This window comes from Galeopterus variegatus, unplaced genomic scaffold (assembly GCF_000696425.1).
Source record: "Galeopterus variegatus unplaced genomic scaffold, G_variegatus-3.0.2 Scaffold2504, whole genome shotgun sequence".
Lineage (NCBI taxonomy): Eukaryota > Metazoa > Chordata > Mammalia > Dermoptera > Cynocephalidae > Galeopterus > Galeopterus variegatus.
Genome location: NW_007728615.1, coordinates 130,991 through 146,113, shown reverse-complemented (window position 1 = coordinate 146,113; position 15,123 = coordinate 130,991). Strand labels below are relative to the sequence as shown.

At 55.1% G+C, this 15,123-nt stretch overlaps 1 protein-coding gene across 2 annotated transcripts; it reads right to left on the bottom strand.

The window, feature by feature from the left end:
* Positions 1-1,660: 1,660 nt before the first annotated feature.
* Positions 1,661-9,057, bottom strand: LOC103598096 (thyroid hormone receptor alpha-like). Of its 2 annotated transcripts, XM_008582030.1 has the most exons (6): positions 8,965-9,057; positions 6,437-6,504; positions 5,727-5,827; positions 3,698-3,845; positions 2,872-3,077; positions 1,661-1,900 (listed from the first exon to the last, which is right to left on the bottom strand). In XM_008582030.1, exons 1-6 carry the CDS (start codon positions 9,015-9,017, stop codon positions 1,661-1,663), a joined length of 816 nt encoding a protein of 271 aa, XP_008580252.1. In that variant the 5' UTR covers positions 9,018-9,057. The 2 variants fall into 2 exon arrangements, with proteins under 2 accessions (XP_008580252.1, XP_008580251.1); XM_008582029.1 differs by lacking the exon at positions 8,965-9,057 and having other exon boundaries at positions 6,437-6,755.
* Positions 9,058-15,123: the final 6,066 nt, after the last annotated feature.

Below are 15,123 nucleotides of genomic sequence, written 5' to 3'. Positions count from 1 at the left end.
CTGAGCCCGGTGCCCTCTGGTCTGCTCTGTCCCTCCCCCCTCCCCTCCCCCACCCATGGGAGGGCCACCTCCTCCCTCCCTCTCTCCCCTGAAGACTGGGCGATGGCCCAAGGGAGGAGGAGGGCAGCTCGCCCAAGTGCAGACCAACAGAGCACTCCTCACCAGGAGGGTGGGAGGGGGCTCAAGCCAAAGTCCCTGAATTAGAGAAAAAAAGGGGGATAAGGGGGTCCCAGGGGCAGAGGGGCAGCTGGCATAAAGAGCTTCAAAGAAAAAGGAAGAGCACCAACCGCCCCCGCCCCCAGGGCCCCAACTAAGTGCCATTTATCTAAACGCCCCCCTTACGGTGCCTGCCTGCCCAGAGCCTGGGTTAGCCATTTAGTAGGAATGGGGAGGAAGGAGGACAGAGGTTAGAGAGAGCCCAGCAGACAGACGGGAAACAGGGAAACAGAGTCCTACAGGGGTGGAGGCCATGGGAGACGCTCACACACACCCCAGCTGCCCAGTGCAGCAGCATCTGGATTGGAACTAATACTGCAGGATGCAAGGAGGGCAGGAGCTTGAGCCACAGTTTTTCCTGTGTAGGTGCCAAGGCGCGGAAAGAGGGGGGACAGGGAGAGGCCCCTGGGGCCGGGCACTTGGAAGGGGAGCTGTGTGGGCAGCAGCGCAGGCTGGTAAGGGGCCAGCTGGCATCCAGCATGAGAGGTAGATGGAACTCAGCGGGCACGAGTGGCAGAGAGCAGAGGAAGTCCTGGGTGGGGGTGCCAAAGGGGCACAAAAGGAGGGGCAAGGCAAGGGGGTGGCCAGGACCCTGTTGTATGAACTCACAGCTCTGATCGGCAGCCCTACCCTGGGGGATCCGGTGTGGGGGACATTTCTCTCTGATTTGGGGGGAGGAGGGGCAGCTCTCAAAGTGCATGGGGTGGTAAGGGGGGTCCCACCCCTCTGGCCAGCCTCAGTTAATAACTTAATATCATCTCTCTCTCTCTCTATCGCACACTCTCTTTTTTTGTCTTTTTCTCTCTGTCTAGTTTTTCTTCATTTATCTTCTCCCCTTGTTTGGTTTCCAAAGTGCAGTTAAAATGACCATAGTTTTTAACCTGCAGGGGAGGAGCCAAGCTAAGCCATTCTTTGCACCCAGGCATCTGGGGAAGTAGAGAAGTCCTCAACCTGAAGGGGAAATCTAGGCCAAGGAAGTGGGTGGGGGGCTCTCTCTTGTGTGTGTGTAGGGGATGAGCTGAGGGCACTTTCCCCATCCCACATTCCTCCCTCCCCTACGGTCAAAATGGCTTGTCCCCTCCTAGTTCTCCCTCCCTTCCCCTACCTTCATAAAGGACGGGGTCCTGGGAACTGCAGGACACGGTCCCCCCGCCTCCCACACTGTCCTTTTCATAGCAAGTTCATTGTTTGCCCTGTCCCAGGGCTGGAGGTTCTGAGGAGGGACCTGGGCAGTGCGGGTGTGTGTGTGGGAGCTGCATCTATCCAAGGACGAGAGGAGGAGAGAAGAGGTGTGGGGGGTCTCCCTTGGGTGACTGGCCAATGTCATCCGGCTAGCGTAATAACTTCGTATAGCATACATTATACGAAGTTATACGACCTGCATGCGTGCGTGTGTGTGTGTGCGTGTACTGATCCACAGGAATTGCTCCCTGTCCAGAGAACCTCAGCTGAGCACATGCTGGGACCAGGTGCCCTGTGCAGCAGCTTCGTTTTCCCTCCAGCACCACACCATGTCTGTCTTCCATCTGCCACTCACCTCGGAGAACATGGGCAGTTTTTTGGCAAAGTCCACCACACGGGTGATGGCTGGGGTAATGATCTTGGTAAACTCGCTGAAGGCCTCTAGGTCCACCTTGTCTCCGTCTGGCATGGAGACGATGGGTGACTGGCCAATGTCATCCGGCTAGAGGGAGAGATGGGGGTCAGCTGGGCCTGCAGACCCCATGCAACCTCTCACGGAGGCTCCCTGCCCACCAGGGGGAGCTCCAAGGCAGCTCGGGGGAAAGGGGCGGCCAGTACCTGGCCCCAGCCCTAAGACTTTTCCTTCACCTTGGGGTGGAGGACAGACCAGAGCCAGAGCTCCAGGTCTGCTAATAATAACAATAGTAATAACAGAAGTAGCAGTAATGTAATCGTAATAGTAGCTATAATTATTGAATATTTAATATGTGATCTGGCATTAGTCTACATGCTTTACATATCTCGTTTAATCCTTACCACATTGCAATATCCACTATTTCACAGGTGAGGAAACTGAGGCATAATGCAGCTAAGTAATAACACCAAGGTCACATGACTAGTGCGTGGTAGAACCAGGCTTTGAACCCAGGCAGACTCCAGACTGTTACACACACATCTGCTCGGTACTGGAGCACCTGATCTTAACAGTGAATTGTTCCACCCTCTGGCACACTCCATCAGGAACCAGGGGCCAGTTTTTTGCTTTCCCCCACCATGTACAATCAATTGTCTGTCTCCTCCCAAACTGATCATTCACTTGGCAATCAGTTTTGCCAGGGTCTAACACAATGCCTGCCACCCAGCAGGTGCTCAAAAATACTGTTATTACGTCTTCACCCTGTCCTCCCAGTCACTGTGGGCAGGAAAAAGAGGAGGGGCTGCCCCTGCTCACTGGAAATTCCACGAGGAAGGCAAGGCCCCATCTTCATGGAGCTCCCAATCAGATGCAACAGGCAGGACCCAGATAGCAACGACATATACACAGATATACAAAGCCAGGACCGCCAAGGTGTGGAGAGAATCAACTTCGGGTGGGATTAAACTAAGAAGCCTTCCTGGAGGAGGCAAGACTCTGAGCTCGTCGCTCTCTCTGCCACTTGGCTGTTGCTCTCTCCATGCCTCCTGTCTCCTTACCAGGAATTTCCGCCTCTGCTTCCAATGGCTGCCCTGGGCATTGGTGCTGCGATGGGCCTCTGTGGCAACATGGATCAGATCCCACTCTTCGGGAGTGGGCTCTGGTCTCTGCTGCAGTGATCGAATCATCTCTTCCTTCCGCCGCCGCTCTCGGTTCTGCTCAATCAGCTTGCGCTTGGCTACCCGCTTCGAGTCGTCTAGAACCACTGTGAACAGACAGACACAGGCCCTTTGCATGGAGCTCTCCATCTCCTCTCTACGATCCTCTCAGAAACTACTCTTCCTAGCGTATGGGTTGGGGAAGTTAATTCCCAAATCACCTAGCAGTTGGCTGACACAAACTGGATCATGATTAATCACTGGGGCCATGTCCACTCCAATTTGGGCTGATCCAGAGGGACATCATGTTCTGGTCTAACAGGCTGTGGTGACAGTAGTTACTAGAAGATCCTGCCACCCAAGCCCTAGCCTATGAAAGATGCCCTCTCTCATCTAGAACTGGGGTTCCTTCCCTGGGAGTCAGGAACAATGTGCTAGGGTGGGAGCTCAGGGTTCGGGAGTCCTTTCTACCTAACAACTCCCTCTCTAAGGCCCTCAGGAAGGGAAAGGCAGATAGGCCCATGTGCAGGGCCCATAGAGGGATCCTGTTTCCTCTTCCCCAGGGACGAGGACAACAGGGACCAAGACTCTGAACATTCCACCATCAGTGTGACCTGGATTGGACTGTCACTCTGCCTTGTGGGCCCAGTGGGCACCTGGAAGAGATCTGCCATCTCTGAACTCAACCCCACCCATCTGACTCAATCCCCCTCACCCGTCCCCTTACAGTCCATGGCCATGCCCACGGCGATGCACTTCTTGAAACGACACAGCTGGCACTGATTGCGGGTGATCTTGTCAATGACACAGCAGCTGTCATATTTGCAGGAATAGGTGGGATGGAGGTTCTTCTGGATTGTGCGGCGAAAGAAGCCCTGGGGTGGGGGGAGATGGGGCACACTGTGATCACAACTTCCCTTTCTTGAACCAACCGTGCAGTTCACTGAGGGATGCAGAATGCAAAATCAGCCAGGGAACCTGGCATTCTCCTGACACTACAAGCCCAGGATATCTGAGAAATACATGCCCTCAGTGCCCAGGCTGCTGAGAGGTGGGGGTGCATGGGCAGCGGTGGGGGCAGAGAAGACTACAGTGAGCAGCTTTGGGCCTAGAATGGTCAGAGGTGCTATGAAGCCTAAAGGAGCAGCAGCCTTAGACACCCGATTAATACCTTATTTTCCACTTTGCTAAATGACTCTAAAAACACCACTGACCCAAAAACCATTCTCATATGCTGCCTGTTGCCCATGCACATGGAATTCATAAAACAGGGGGTGCAAAAAAGTCTAGCATTGGGTAGAACAGAACATTCTAATAGCTTGAACAGAAAATTTTCCATTCTATCAGGATTAGTCTTTGCTTTAAAGGAAAACCCTCAAGAATCAAGATGGTAGCAATGCTAGGAAGAGCTAATATTTGTTGAATGCTTACTATGTGGCAGGCTCTTAGCAAAGATAAGCCTTTTTCATGCATCACCACATTTAACCTTCAGGACAAACCCATGAAGTAGGAACTGTTGTTACTGCTGGAAACAGTAACAGTAACAGTTCTATTTAGCAGACTAGGAAGCTGAAACTTGGAGCAACGAAGCAAATAGCCCAAAGTCACATGGCTAAATGGGCAGCTGAGCCAGATCTGGGCCTCAGGTATGGGGCACCAAGGTCTGAGCTCTCAAATTCTGGGGTGCATTAAAGTCACCTAGGGCACTCACCAAAGATACAGATTCCAGGGCCTTGCTCCAGACCTGCAAAATCACTCTCTAGGGCTGGGGCCAAGGCATTCCTGTCTTTTGAGGGTGCTCCCTTGGGACTCAGGCGTCCTTGAGGGTGAGGATCCTTGCTCTATGCTACACTGCTTGTATTGCTTCCAGGAACACTGCTATGGAACTCTAAATTCCTGGTGGTCTTGGTTTGGCTGACACTAAGAAAGAGAGAAACTTCCAGCCTCAACACATTTAAAAATTATTCTGTTTCTTAGAAGGTCATACATTTTCAGGAGGTGATCTCAGGAGAGCCATGCAGGTTGAAATGACCAAAGTCAAATTTAATTAGGCCTCCACAAGCCTGTGACCTGGTCCCCTTTGCCCAGGAAGAACCTGCCATCCTCTTTCTCTGTTCCTCCACCACTGACTCTCACCCTTTCAGGTGCATCAGAAACACCTAGGGAGCCTATTAAAAGGCAGATTCCTGGGCTCCACCACAAAAAGGTCTGTTTGAGTAGGGGTGGGGTGAGACCTGGAATCTGCATTTTAAATAGTACTGCAGGTGGCCCAATAACCTCATTTTGAAAACCGCTGATGTTTGTTTCAAGTCGGTCTCTCTCTGATAGGCTTTGAGCAGCTTGAGGGCAGGACATACACTGCACCCTTCACACTTAATACGCTGATTGGGTGGATGGTAGCTGACGTTTATCAAGTGTTCTTATGTGCCTGGCACTGCTTTAAACACTCCATGTGAATTATCTCATTTAATTCTCTCAACAACTCTATGAGGGCGGTAGTACGATTATCCCTGTTTTATAGGTGACGAAACTGAGGCTCAGAGAGGTTAGGCAATTTAGTTGTGAGCGGTACAGCAGGGATTATGAATGAATAAACGAATGCATGAATGAGTAAGAGAGAAGAAATGATGACATAACAGGTGGGCTTTAGGTTTCATGTTTATAGAGCTTGTCCGTCGTGCCAAGGGCTGAGGGACTTAAACGGAGGGAGTTGGGGGCTCGGGTAGTGGGGGAGGGGCAGGAGACGGTTTCCATACCTTGCAGCCCTCACAAGTGATACAGCGGTAGTGATAACCAGTTGCCTTGTCCCCACACACGACACACTGCTCGTCTTTGTCCAGGTAACTAGGGATATACCCTGAGAGGGAGGAAAGGATGGAGGCAGGCAGGCATCGCTTGGAGCCCCAACAGAGAGGCACCTGCACTCTCCCCATCTCCCAACTTTTCCTTTCTGGCCCATTTCCTAGCCCAGCCTCCCTGATGGGTTCTTTGTCTCCAGGTAGAGTTCTGGAGACATAACTGGAGGTAATCTTGACCATCCCCTTCACTAGGAATATAGAGAGTTTCAGTTCTTCTGATTGCCCATTCAGGGCTTTTTTTCTTGCTCTAAGGGGCAGAGGATGGCAGAGAGAGAAAAACAAACATCAGCAGCTCATCTCAGGAGAATACAGGCCCAAGGTCCTCCAGCACAGGCCCTGACTCTAGTGCTGGCCTTAGGTGCGGGGTTGGTGGGGGGGGGGTGTTATGGAAGAAGGGAAGAGGCCCGTCCTGACCTAATCCATTCCCCAAAGCTGGGGCACACCCCTCATCACCCCTTCACTCCCAGACATGTCTATCCCAAGCCCTCTAGAAGGCTCTTTCCCTGGGACACAGGAGCTGCTGGCACAGGCCCAGGCCCAGAAGAGGCCTGGCCTGCAGTCTGTTGGGGTTGGGGGTGGGGAGAAGGGGCACATGCAGCCAGGCTCACCTGACATGCTGGTTTTCAGGGAACATTGGCCGTTCTTTCTTTTTCGCTTTCCATCTGGTGACCTGGCACTGGGTGGGGGCAAAGTTGGCAGAATCACAGAGCAGTCTTTGGGCATCCCCCTTCTCATCTGAGAGGCTTATACAAACCCCCAGGCCCAAGTCCCTCCATCTTGTGTCCTCATCCTACCTCCCACCCCCAGGTCAGCTGACAAAGCTTAGAAGGGTCCAGCTATCTGGAAGCTGCAGGGAAGAGAGATAAGGGGCTTGGCTGGGGCACAAGCATGTTCTAGGGCCCCAACACACACACACACACACACACACACACACACACACTGCAGACCTTAAGCACCCACCTTGGCTGGGGCACAAGCATGTTCTAGGGCCCCAACACACACACACACACACACACACACACTGCAGACCTTAAGCACCCACAATCCACAGGACATCCACATATTTAAGCTTTCAGTGCATGACAAATATGCTGAAAGAATCCTCAGGATATGCTTAAAGCTATGTAATCTTTAGAACACACACATATATGTGCAACATAACACCAGCACATATGAACAACTATGCAGCCTTCAGTATAAAACCAAGTACGGTAAATAAGCACCAAGATCTACATATTGATGTAACTTTCAGGGCATTCTCAAATGTGTTCTATGACCTCCAGGATAAGCCCATTTGTTACACAACCCTCTGGACCGGCATCTAATAATACCACTCCCTCCCCCAAGTGTGAACATGTGCTTCATATCTGGGTCCTGCACACATGCTGAATAACCTATAGCAATTGAAAACACTAGAGTCGCCCTGTTCACTGCCTCCACTTAACAGAACAGCACAGAGAGGCCCCACTTGTGCCTGGTGACACCATGTGTGGGAGTCAGAGCCATAACAAGGACCTTGAGCCTCTCCATGCAAGGTATTATTAGCAACCCTCAGCCACTGCACATATATGTCACCAAGCTCTCCACATACATGTTACATAACCTCAGCACACACAGGTTACATAACCCTTCTCCATGCATGCAAGGATTGTATAACCTCCCATACCCACCCTGCGTGTGGCATGTGGCACCACCCCTTCTCCTGGAGCAGATGTGGCTCCCAACACACTGACACAGTGACCTTGGCCAGGGTCACAATCACAGACAGCCTTGTGCTCCACGCCCCCTGGGGATTAACCTGTCTGCTTCCTTTGAGGCTGCAGGGTCAAGTCTCCCTACTGCCTTCTGGAGTGGTGGGTGCTGGGGAACTCAGGCCATCTAGGGCCTAGCTAAACAGGCCTCTTCAGCAATTACCAGACTTACAACCTCTGGGTGCAGTCCCATGGACAGCCACAAGGTGGCGCAAGGACATGGGGGAGGGGAGGGGAGGACAGTGGAGGAGGGGCTGCAGTCCTGGAGGGACTGGGAACCAGTATTCCCGCCTTTCTCCAAGCCTTAAGGGCAGACCCTCCCAGACCCACAGAACTCTGAGGAAAGAGGTATAGAGCCTGCAAGTGACAGCCACACAGCAAATCATCCTTCTCAGAATCACGCCCGGGATGAGGCTTTGGGAGAGGGGTGATATCCTGGTGCCCTACCCAGCCGTGAGCCCATCCACTTCCTCCACCCCTGCCGGGACCCAGTCTTGGGCCCCAAGGCTTTGCCTGGTCAGGCCTCTGGCTTCCTGGCTCAGGATCTGATCTCCTAGGCAACAGCCAGCCACACTGCTCCCCAGAGCACCCCCACCCCCACCCTCTCCCTGGCCATAGGCACAGGCTGTACCCAGCTCCTGGGGCACCATGCCAACTGGGACAGAGCTCTGTGCCACTTGGAGCTGATGGGAAAGGCAGAGACCCTCTGGGCTCCTCAAGGGCAACGCAGATCACAGGTAACCCATTGCTAGCTGTGTGTGCAGGGCTGACGTCTCACCCACGTGTAAGCAAAACCTTCATAGCTGGCATGCACTTCCTGGGAGGAGCTCCATGGCAGTGCCCGCCCTTGACCATGAACAAGGAAGAACTTGTGGGGCTCCCAATAGATTCCAAGTATAAGCGTTGGCTGTGACCAATAGTTACCAGTGCATGGGCCCTGAAATGTCATGTTACATGCACCACGGCTTGTGGACCACATACCTGTGGTTAGATGGCGAAGGGGCTGGTAGGGAGAGGAAGAGAACAGAAAGGCTGTTTGGATCCCACATGCTCAGGTGAGGGCAGCGACGGGAGAGGGGATGCTAGGGGCATTGAGATTGCCCAGCACTGTCAAGGGAGGGGCCACATGCCTGCTGCCTATAATTACTCTGCTCCATATCACTCCCCCTTTCAGAATGGACATGTCCCAATCCAAGTGCCTAAGTCCCTGTTATATCTGAACACAACCTCATCTCCTGGAAAAGGGAGGTAGCAGGCTTGCTGGCCTCATGCCCCAGAGGTGCTTAAAGACAGTGTCTAAAAGACACCTTAGTTCCCTTTTTCCCAGCCAGGTGACCATGCCTGCTGCCTGAGAGCTGGCAGAACCTAGTTGCCGAACCCATTACCTGTTCTCCTCTGGGTCTGACCCACACTCCACCTTGCTTGGCTTCTGTTCCATTCACTTCAATTCCATCCAGGATGCCCTCCAGCACGCCAAGAGACTGGTGGGGCCCATTCTGCCTCTGGTACCCCCCCAGACCAGGACTAGGGAAGTAGCTTCGGAGTCTTCTCCTGTCCAGTGATCCCTGTGGAGAGAGGAGAGAGGAAGGGGTAAGAAGGTGGCCTTGTGGGGGTGGGTAGGATTCCCTTGGTGGCAACACTGGGGCTTTGGGGGCCATAACAAGATGGCAGTGGCATGGAGGGTAGCCACAGAGAAAGGAGCACAGCTATAGCAAGCAATACTGGAGATCCACATCCTAAGCCCCAGACATGAGGAGGCATGGGGGGAAAGCTCGAGGTCACCTATGTACTCAGGAGCATGTCTCAGTCCTCAGATTCAAACAAATGCCTGGCCCTTAACAAGAATCTATAAAACATTAACTATTATACCACCCCTCTAGTCAAGTTTTCCTAAAATTCATCAGTATCATAGAGGAAAGAGGGGTACAGAGACAGCAGTTTTCAGCACAGGCCTGAGGGTACCCGTGCAGGAGAAGGGGTATCAGGGCAGCACGCAGGAATCACAAAGGCCCATCTTGCTGCCTTCATGGAGAGACACAGCGAAAGCAGGGAGGAGCTATAAGCCCCAACTCCGGCCCCTCAGAGACGCTAGAGCTTCCCATACAAGGTCCCAAATCCCACTTCCCAGTCTGAGGAACTGACTTCTCATTTGGTTTAGACGAGCTGCCACTGATCAGGATGGCGAGGGGAAGGAGATAGGAAACTAACACGTGTTGATGGAATTCCCATACAAGGTCCCAAATCCCACTTCCCAGTCTGAGGAACTGACTTCTCATTTGGTTTAGCCGAGCTGCCACTGATCAGGATGGCGAGGGGAAGGAGATAGGAAACTAACACGTGTTGATGGAATTAGATAATATGTGCCCTCCAAAGTGAGCATCGGGACTTTACAGATGAGGAAACTGAGCCTCAGAAAGCTTGAGCATTCACTCAGGTTCCCACAGTTAGTCAGCAGGTGGCTCAGGGATTAACACCTCCTGGCCTGGCTCTCATGCTGGCCCTGCTTCGCTGGGCCCACCCCGTCCTCAGCAGCGCACCTCCGACCGTGGGCCGTAGACCTGTAGCTTGCCGTCTGCATGCACGCGGGCAGGTGTGGACATGTGGGAGGGGACAAAGGGTGCAGCTCCCCACATGCAGCCTCCACCACGTGCCTGCTGTACCAGGGACCTCACCCCTGGGCCCCCTCGCCCCACCCCTAGGGACTGATAAGGAGCAAGGGTGGGAGGAGAAGGGACAGATAAGTCTGGGGATTGGGCAGGGCTGGGCAGTGGGACAGGGCCTCTGAACCCAGACAAGCCCCCAGTGTGGGGAGTGTGGGAGGAGTATAGAAAAGGGGCCCATTCTGCCTCTGGTACCCCCCCAGACCAGGACTGGGCACTGGGGGCTGGACAGGAGACTGGGGGGGTGGCTCGAGCGGGGAGCCTTAGCCCAGGGAGCCATCAAGAAAGTAGGTCAAGTTTTTCTTGGCTTGTGGAGAAATTCCTGTTATAAATTTATAATGGCGTAGCCAGTCCTAAGGGCTGGAGGTAGGGGGAGGAGGACAAGTAGGTGGGGATGCCCAGGGGCTGGGCAGTGGGGCCTGCTGCTCTCAGCCAGAACCGTGAGGGGTAGGGGGCAAAGGCAGTTGTGGGGGGTGGGCTGGACAATGGGGGGCTAGTCTCTGTTTCCATCTCTATCTGTGCCAGTAAGGCTTCACTTGGTCTATGTGTATCTGAATGTCTCTCTCTCTCTCTGGGTCTGGGTGTCTCCCTGTCTCCCCCCCAGGCTGTGCCTCGGTGCTTGGCACACCCTGGCTGCGGTGCTGCCCCCGCCTGTCTCCTGCCCTCCTGGCACACTGCCACCACTTGTTTACAGAAGCTGGAAAAATCCACTCGCCAGCCAGAGGCCCAAGCGCCCCCAGGGAGGGGAGGAGGCAGGCACAGGAGTGGGCATGCTGAGAGAGGGGCAGCCCTGGGGAGCAGGCCCTGGGGGCAGGCGAAGAGGGCCAGCGTGTGTAGGAATGGGCATTAGCCAGCTGTGAGCCAGGCCAGGCGGGGAACACGAGCATAGCCACATGGCATGGGCAGCTTCTGTCCCAGGCCATGGCTCTGGAGGACCCCCTCCCCTCACACCCCCACCACTACCAGTTCCTACAGGGCATACCTGGGGCAGTGCCAACCTAAGCCACCATGTTTACTTCCCCTTCCCCCTCCTCAGACCAGCCTTAACTCCAAATGTGTCTGGGCACTGCCAAGGACTTGCACGTGCCCACTGGGGGGAGGGGAGGCTCCCTCTCTGCTCCACCTCTGTGCGGAGCTGAACGGTGCCCTGGTGCCAGTCGGTACAGCCCAGGCTATGGTTAGACCCTGGCAGTAGGCAGAGGAGCCAGGTGCTGCCCTCATAGCCTAGGGCACTCTCGCCTGGCACCTAGCAAAAGGCTGAAACCCCTGGGGACTCCAGGGATATACCTGGGCCTTTGAGGTGACACAGAGCTGAGGCAGAGGGCCCAGCATGTGGGGAGGCACAAACCACATGAGCCTGTGGTAGCTGTGGGCAGAAAAAGGTCAGTGGGGGGATGGGGCAGGGATACCCACCCTGAAGGGCAGCCTCTCTCCCCTCCTCCAGGAGTCCAGCTTAATTCCCCAAGCTCCTTCCTGGCAAGTTTCCTGCAGAGGTGGAGGCTCAGCCCCAAGGAGGCGGAGCTAAGGGGTTCTGAGAGTAGGCTGGACAGCAGGACAGCAAGACCCACCTGTCGCTGGCCTGACCACCCACTCCTCTGCAGATAAGAGCTGCCGGGTGGCAGCGTGGGCAAGGTGCCCGCAGAAGGGGAAGCATTTCATTAGATTTAAGTGCTTCTGCAAGCAGGGGGAGACAGGGACAAGAGGCCAATGCGGCATCCATGGGCACTACGCCAGGGCCCACTGCTGGTCCGTCCCACTCTGCAGTCCTGTGGATCTGAGGGACACCCCCAAAGGACTTCTGGGGCTGCCAGAGGGGACTCTCTGCCCCCAGGATCCAGCCCCAAATACCAAACACACTAACCCTTCTGAGTGTCTGCTCTTAGCATTGACCCCACCTTCCTGGGGCCCCTGAACTTTGTCCTCCGAGCTCTGAAGAAAGCCCAGCCCTCTTTCTTGCCAACCACAGAGAAAGACACACACGGAGGGGGCTGAGAAAGGGGGAGAAAGAGGAGAAAGAGAGGGGAAGGAAGATGGGGAGGGGAAGAACAAAGAGACGGGGCAGGGATGGGAGGGCAGAGTCAGGGATGACAAGGACGAAAGGGAGCAACGAGATGGGGGCTGGGAGAGAAGGGGTGAGGTGGAGAGGAGAGATGCACGAAGGAAGGGGGAGACAAAGAGAGAAAGGTAACAAAGAAAGATGGGTGGGGGGTGCTTCATGCCCCGCCTAAGTCCCACCCATGAGGCTGGGGGGAGGGGGGAGCAGGAATGGTTTCCACGGTGACAGCTGGTTCTTGGTGGCCTGGCATGTGGGCTATTAATAGTGCTGTGGGTAGGTTCACACCTCCCTCTCCCTTTCCCCTCTGCCTGCTGCTAGGGTGGGGGGAGATCCCCCCCCCCAATTATCCGGCACTGATGCCCTGACTCCATACCATGGGAGCCAAGAAGGGCGAAGCTAAGGGGCCAGGGCAGCCACTGCAGTCCAAACATACACACAGGTGCACACACACACACACACACACACACAGGGGCACGCACAGGCAAACAGGCATCTATGTGCACACACTGCTCCCCACCCCTGGGCCAATGTGGGCTCCCACGGGCAGCCACAAAAACCAGTAGCCCTTGGGAGTCTGTGGCGATCGTGGAGCTGCAGCACCAACACATGCCCCTACATTGCAGGGTACATGCCTCTAGGGCTGGGACCTCTCTCTCCTTTCCCAGAGCCCCCCTGTTCTATTTGCAGGTATGGATTGAGCAGGGCTGCCCCACCCAACTCTCTGTGATTCTAGTGCCAGGAAAGAGAGGAGGAGTGCAGGCGGGAAGGAAGGCACTATGTGGCAGGTGTGATGTGGCAGAGGAGCATGCACAGACTCAGGGTGCCAGTCTGGCAGGCAGGCGTGGGGAGGCAGGAAGGGAGGGAAGCAGCACCCCTGGTGGGTTCTCACTGGGCCCCCAGGAGATGGGATTCTGGAGCTTAAGGGCAGTGACCGGGGAGTCTGATCTAGCCACTGTGGGGCCTTAGAGGCTACAGAATGGGAGATGGGGTGGGGATATACATAAGGGGGAGATTGGTCACTTAAACAAAGGATCCTCTGCACCCCCCACACCCCAAAAGAATATAACAGGAAACTACCCCCTGCAGGTCAGAGACAGAAAGACATAAACAGCAGCTTTGACTTGGGCCAGACGCCCAGTATTAACATCAAAGACTGCTTCCCACCCCTCTCCCCCATAACCTCAGCCACCTGCTGCTCTCCTCTCCCTCCTCCTCCACCCCAGGTCAGCTCCAGTTGGGCATCAAGGTGGGTGTCCAGGTCTAGGGGTCACCTCCTTGATCACATTCATCCCCTAAGCCCATTAATAGATGGTTGTGCTCACACCCATACTCAAGAGCTCAGGCCCCTCCTTACCAGCCCATAGCACCTCATGCCCCCTGCCCCAATTCCCCTCAGGAATGGAGGCAGTAGATCCAAGTAGCCAAGAAGGCAGAATTAGGAGCACCCCCCAAGCTGGGCAGGACACATTCTCCCCACCCTCCCCCCAGCAGCCAGCGGGTAATTGGAGCTGGGGCAGCTGAATGCTGCAGCCATGAATGTCACAGGGCCAAGGCCCTTGCTTCAGATGGCATCACGGGCACAAGGCTTGGGGTCCTTCCTCCTCATTCCTCTCTTCTAAGGCAGTAGAAGAAGTTGCCTGAAAGCCCTGGGGAGCATCACCCAGTAGGGCAGAGAATGGTGGACGGGAAAGAAAGGTAGAGATGGTCTCTAGGGATGGGGAGCCAGCCCCCTTCCAAGCAGAACTGGCAGAAGCAGAGAGACAGAGACAGAGACAGAGACAGAGAGAGGGAGAGGGAGAGGGAGAGGGAGAGGCAGAGGAGAGAGGGAGGCAATAGGGAAGGAGGGAGGAAGGGGGAGAGCGCGCGCAAGTGCACGCAGCTGAGTCTCCGGCACACACACGGACACGTGCAGGCGCACACGCTCACCCCGCATGCACGGAGCCGCGGGGCTCCCGTTCCAGGAGATATTCAGAGCCCTCCCCAGCCCACACATGCACAAAAACACTCTCACATGGATGGGTGCGCAACATACCCACTCACTGATGTGTACAAAAACGCCGATAGCCACCAAAGCCTAGTGTCCCCACACCCCGGCCTTGGTAAAAGAGAAAATGAACCAGGCGGCTACGGCTCTGGGAGCCGAGAGCCCAGCTCTCCCTTAGCAGAGGAAGACAGGAGGAGGAGGAGTCGACTGAGGGCTTGGTCCGATCGCGCTGCTCCTTGCCACCGTTGGGGAGAGTAGCTGTGCCATCGGCACTAACCTTTAACCCCCAGCCCCTGGCCCCCAGACTGAGTGCCCACCCCCAAAGCCGGGGAGAAAAGACAGCATTTCTTGGGCACCATAAACGCCCATCTTGCTCCCCTTGTCTAAACAACGGACTTCTGACTCCTTCCTCTGGACCATGTGACACAATGGCATACAGGAGGGAGGCCTCCTTAGGTACCCTAGCTTTGGCCTGCCAGGTGACGCAAAGGTGAAACCACAGGCACCTCCACCGCACACCAGCCCCAGACGCCTCAGTGAGAGACTGAGAACTTCCTCTGGGTCCAGGCAGCATGTGTATCCACAGCCTGGGGCGTGCCAGGCCCTGGGAGGAGAGGAGAATCCACAGGCATTGCTTACCATGCCAGGAGGTGACAAGGATGGAACACAGGTGTCATTCCACCTCATGTTATGTACCCCTACCCTGAGTGAGGTAGGCATCATTGACTCCAGATAATGAAAACCCAGGCCCAAAGTCGCACCACTGGTGGACAGCACAGACCCAGCCTCCCATCTCCTAGCCAGTGCTCCTCCCACCACGGCCATGCCTGCCTGCCGCCCTCCC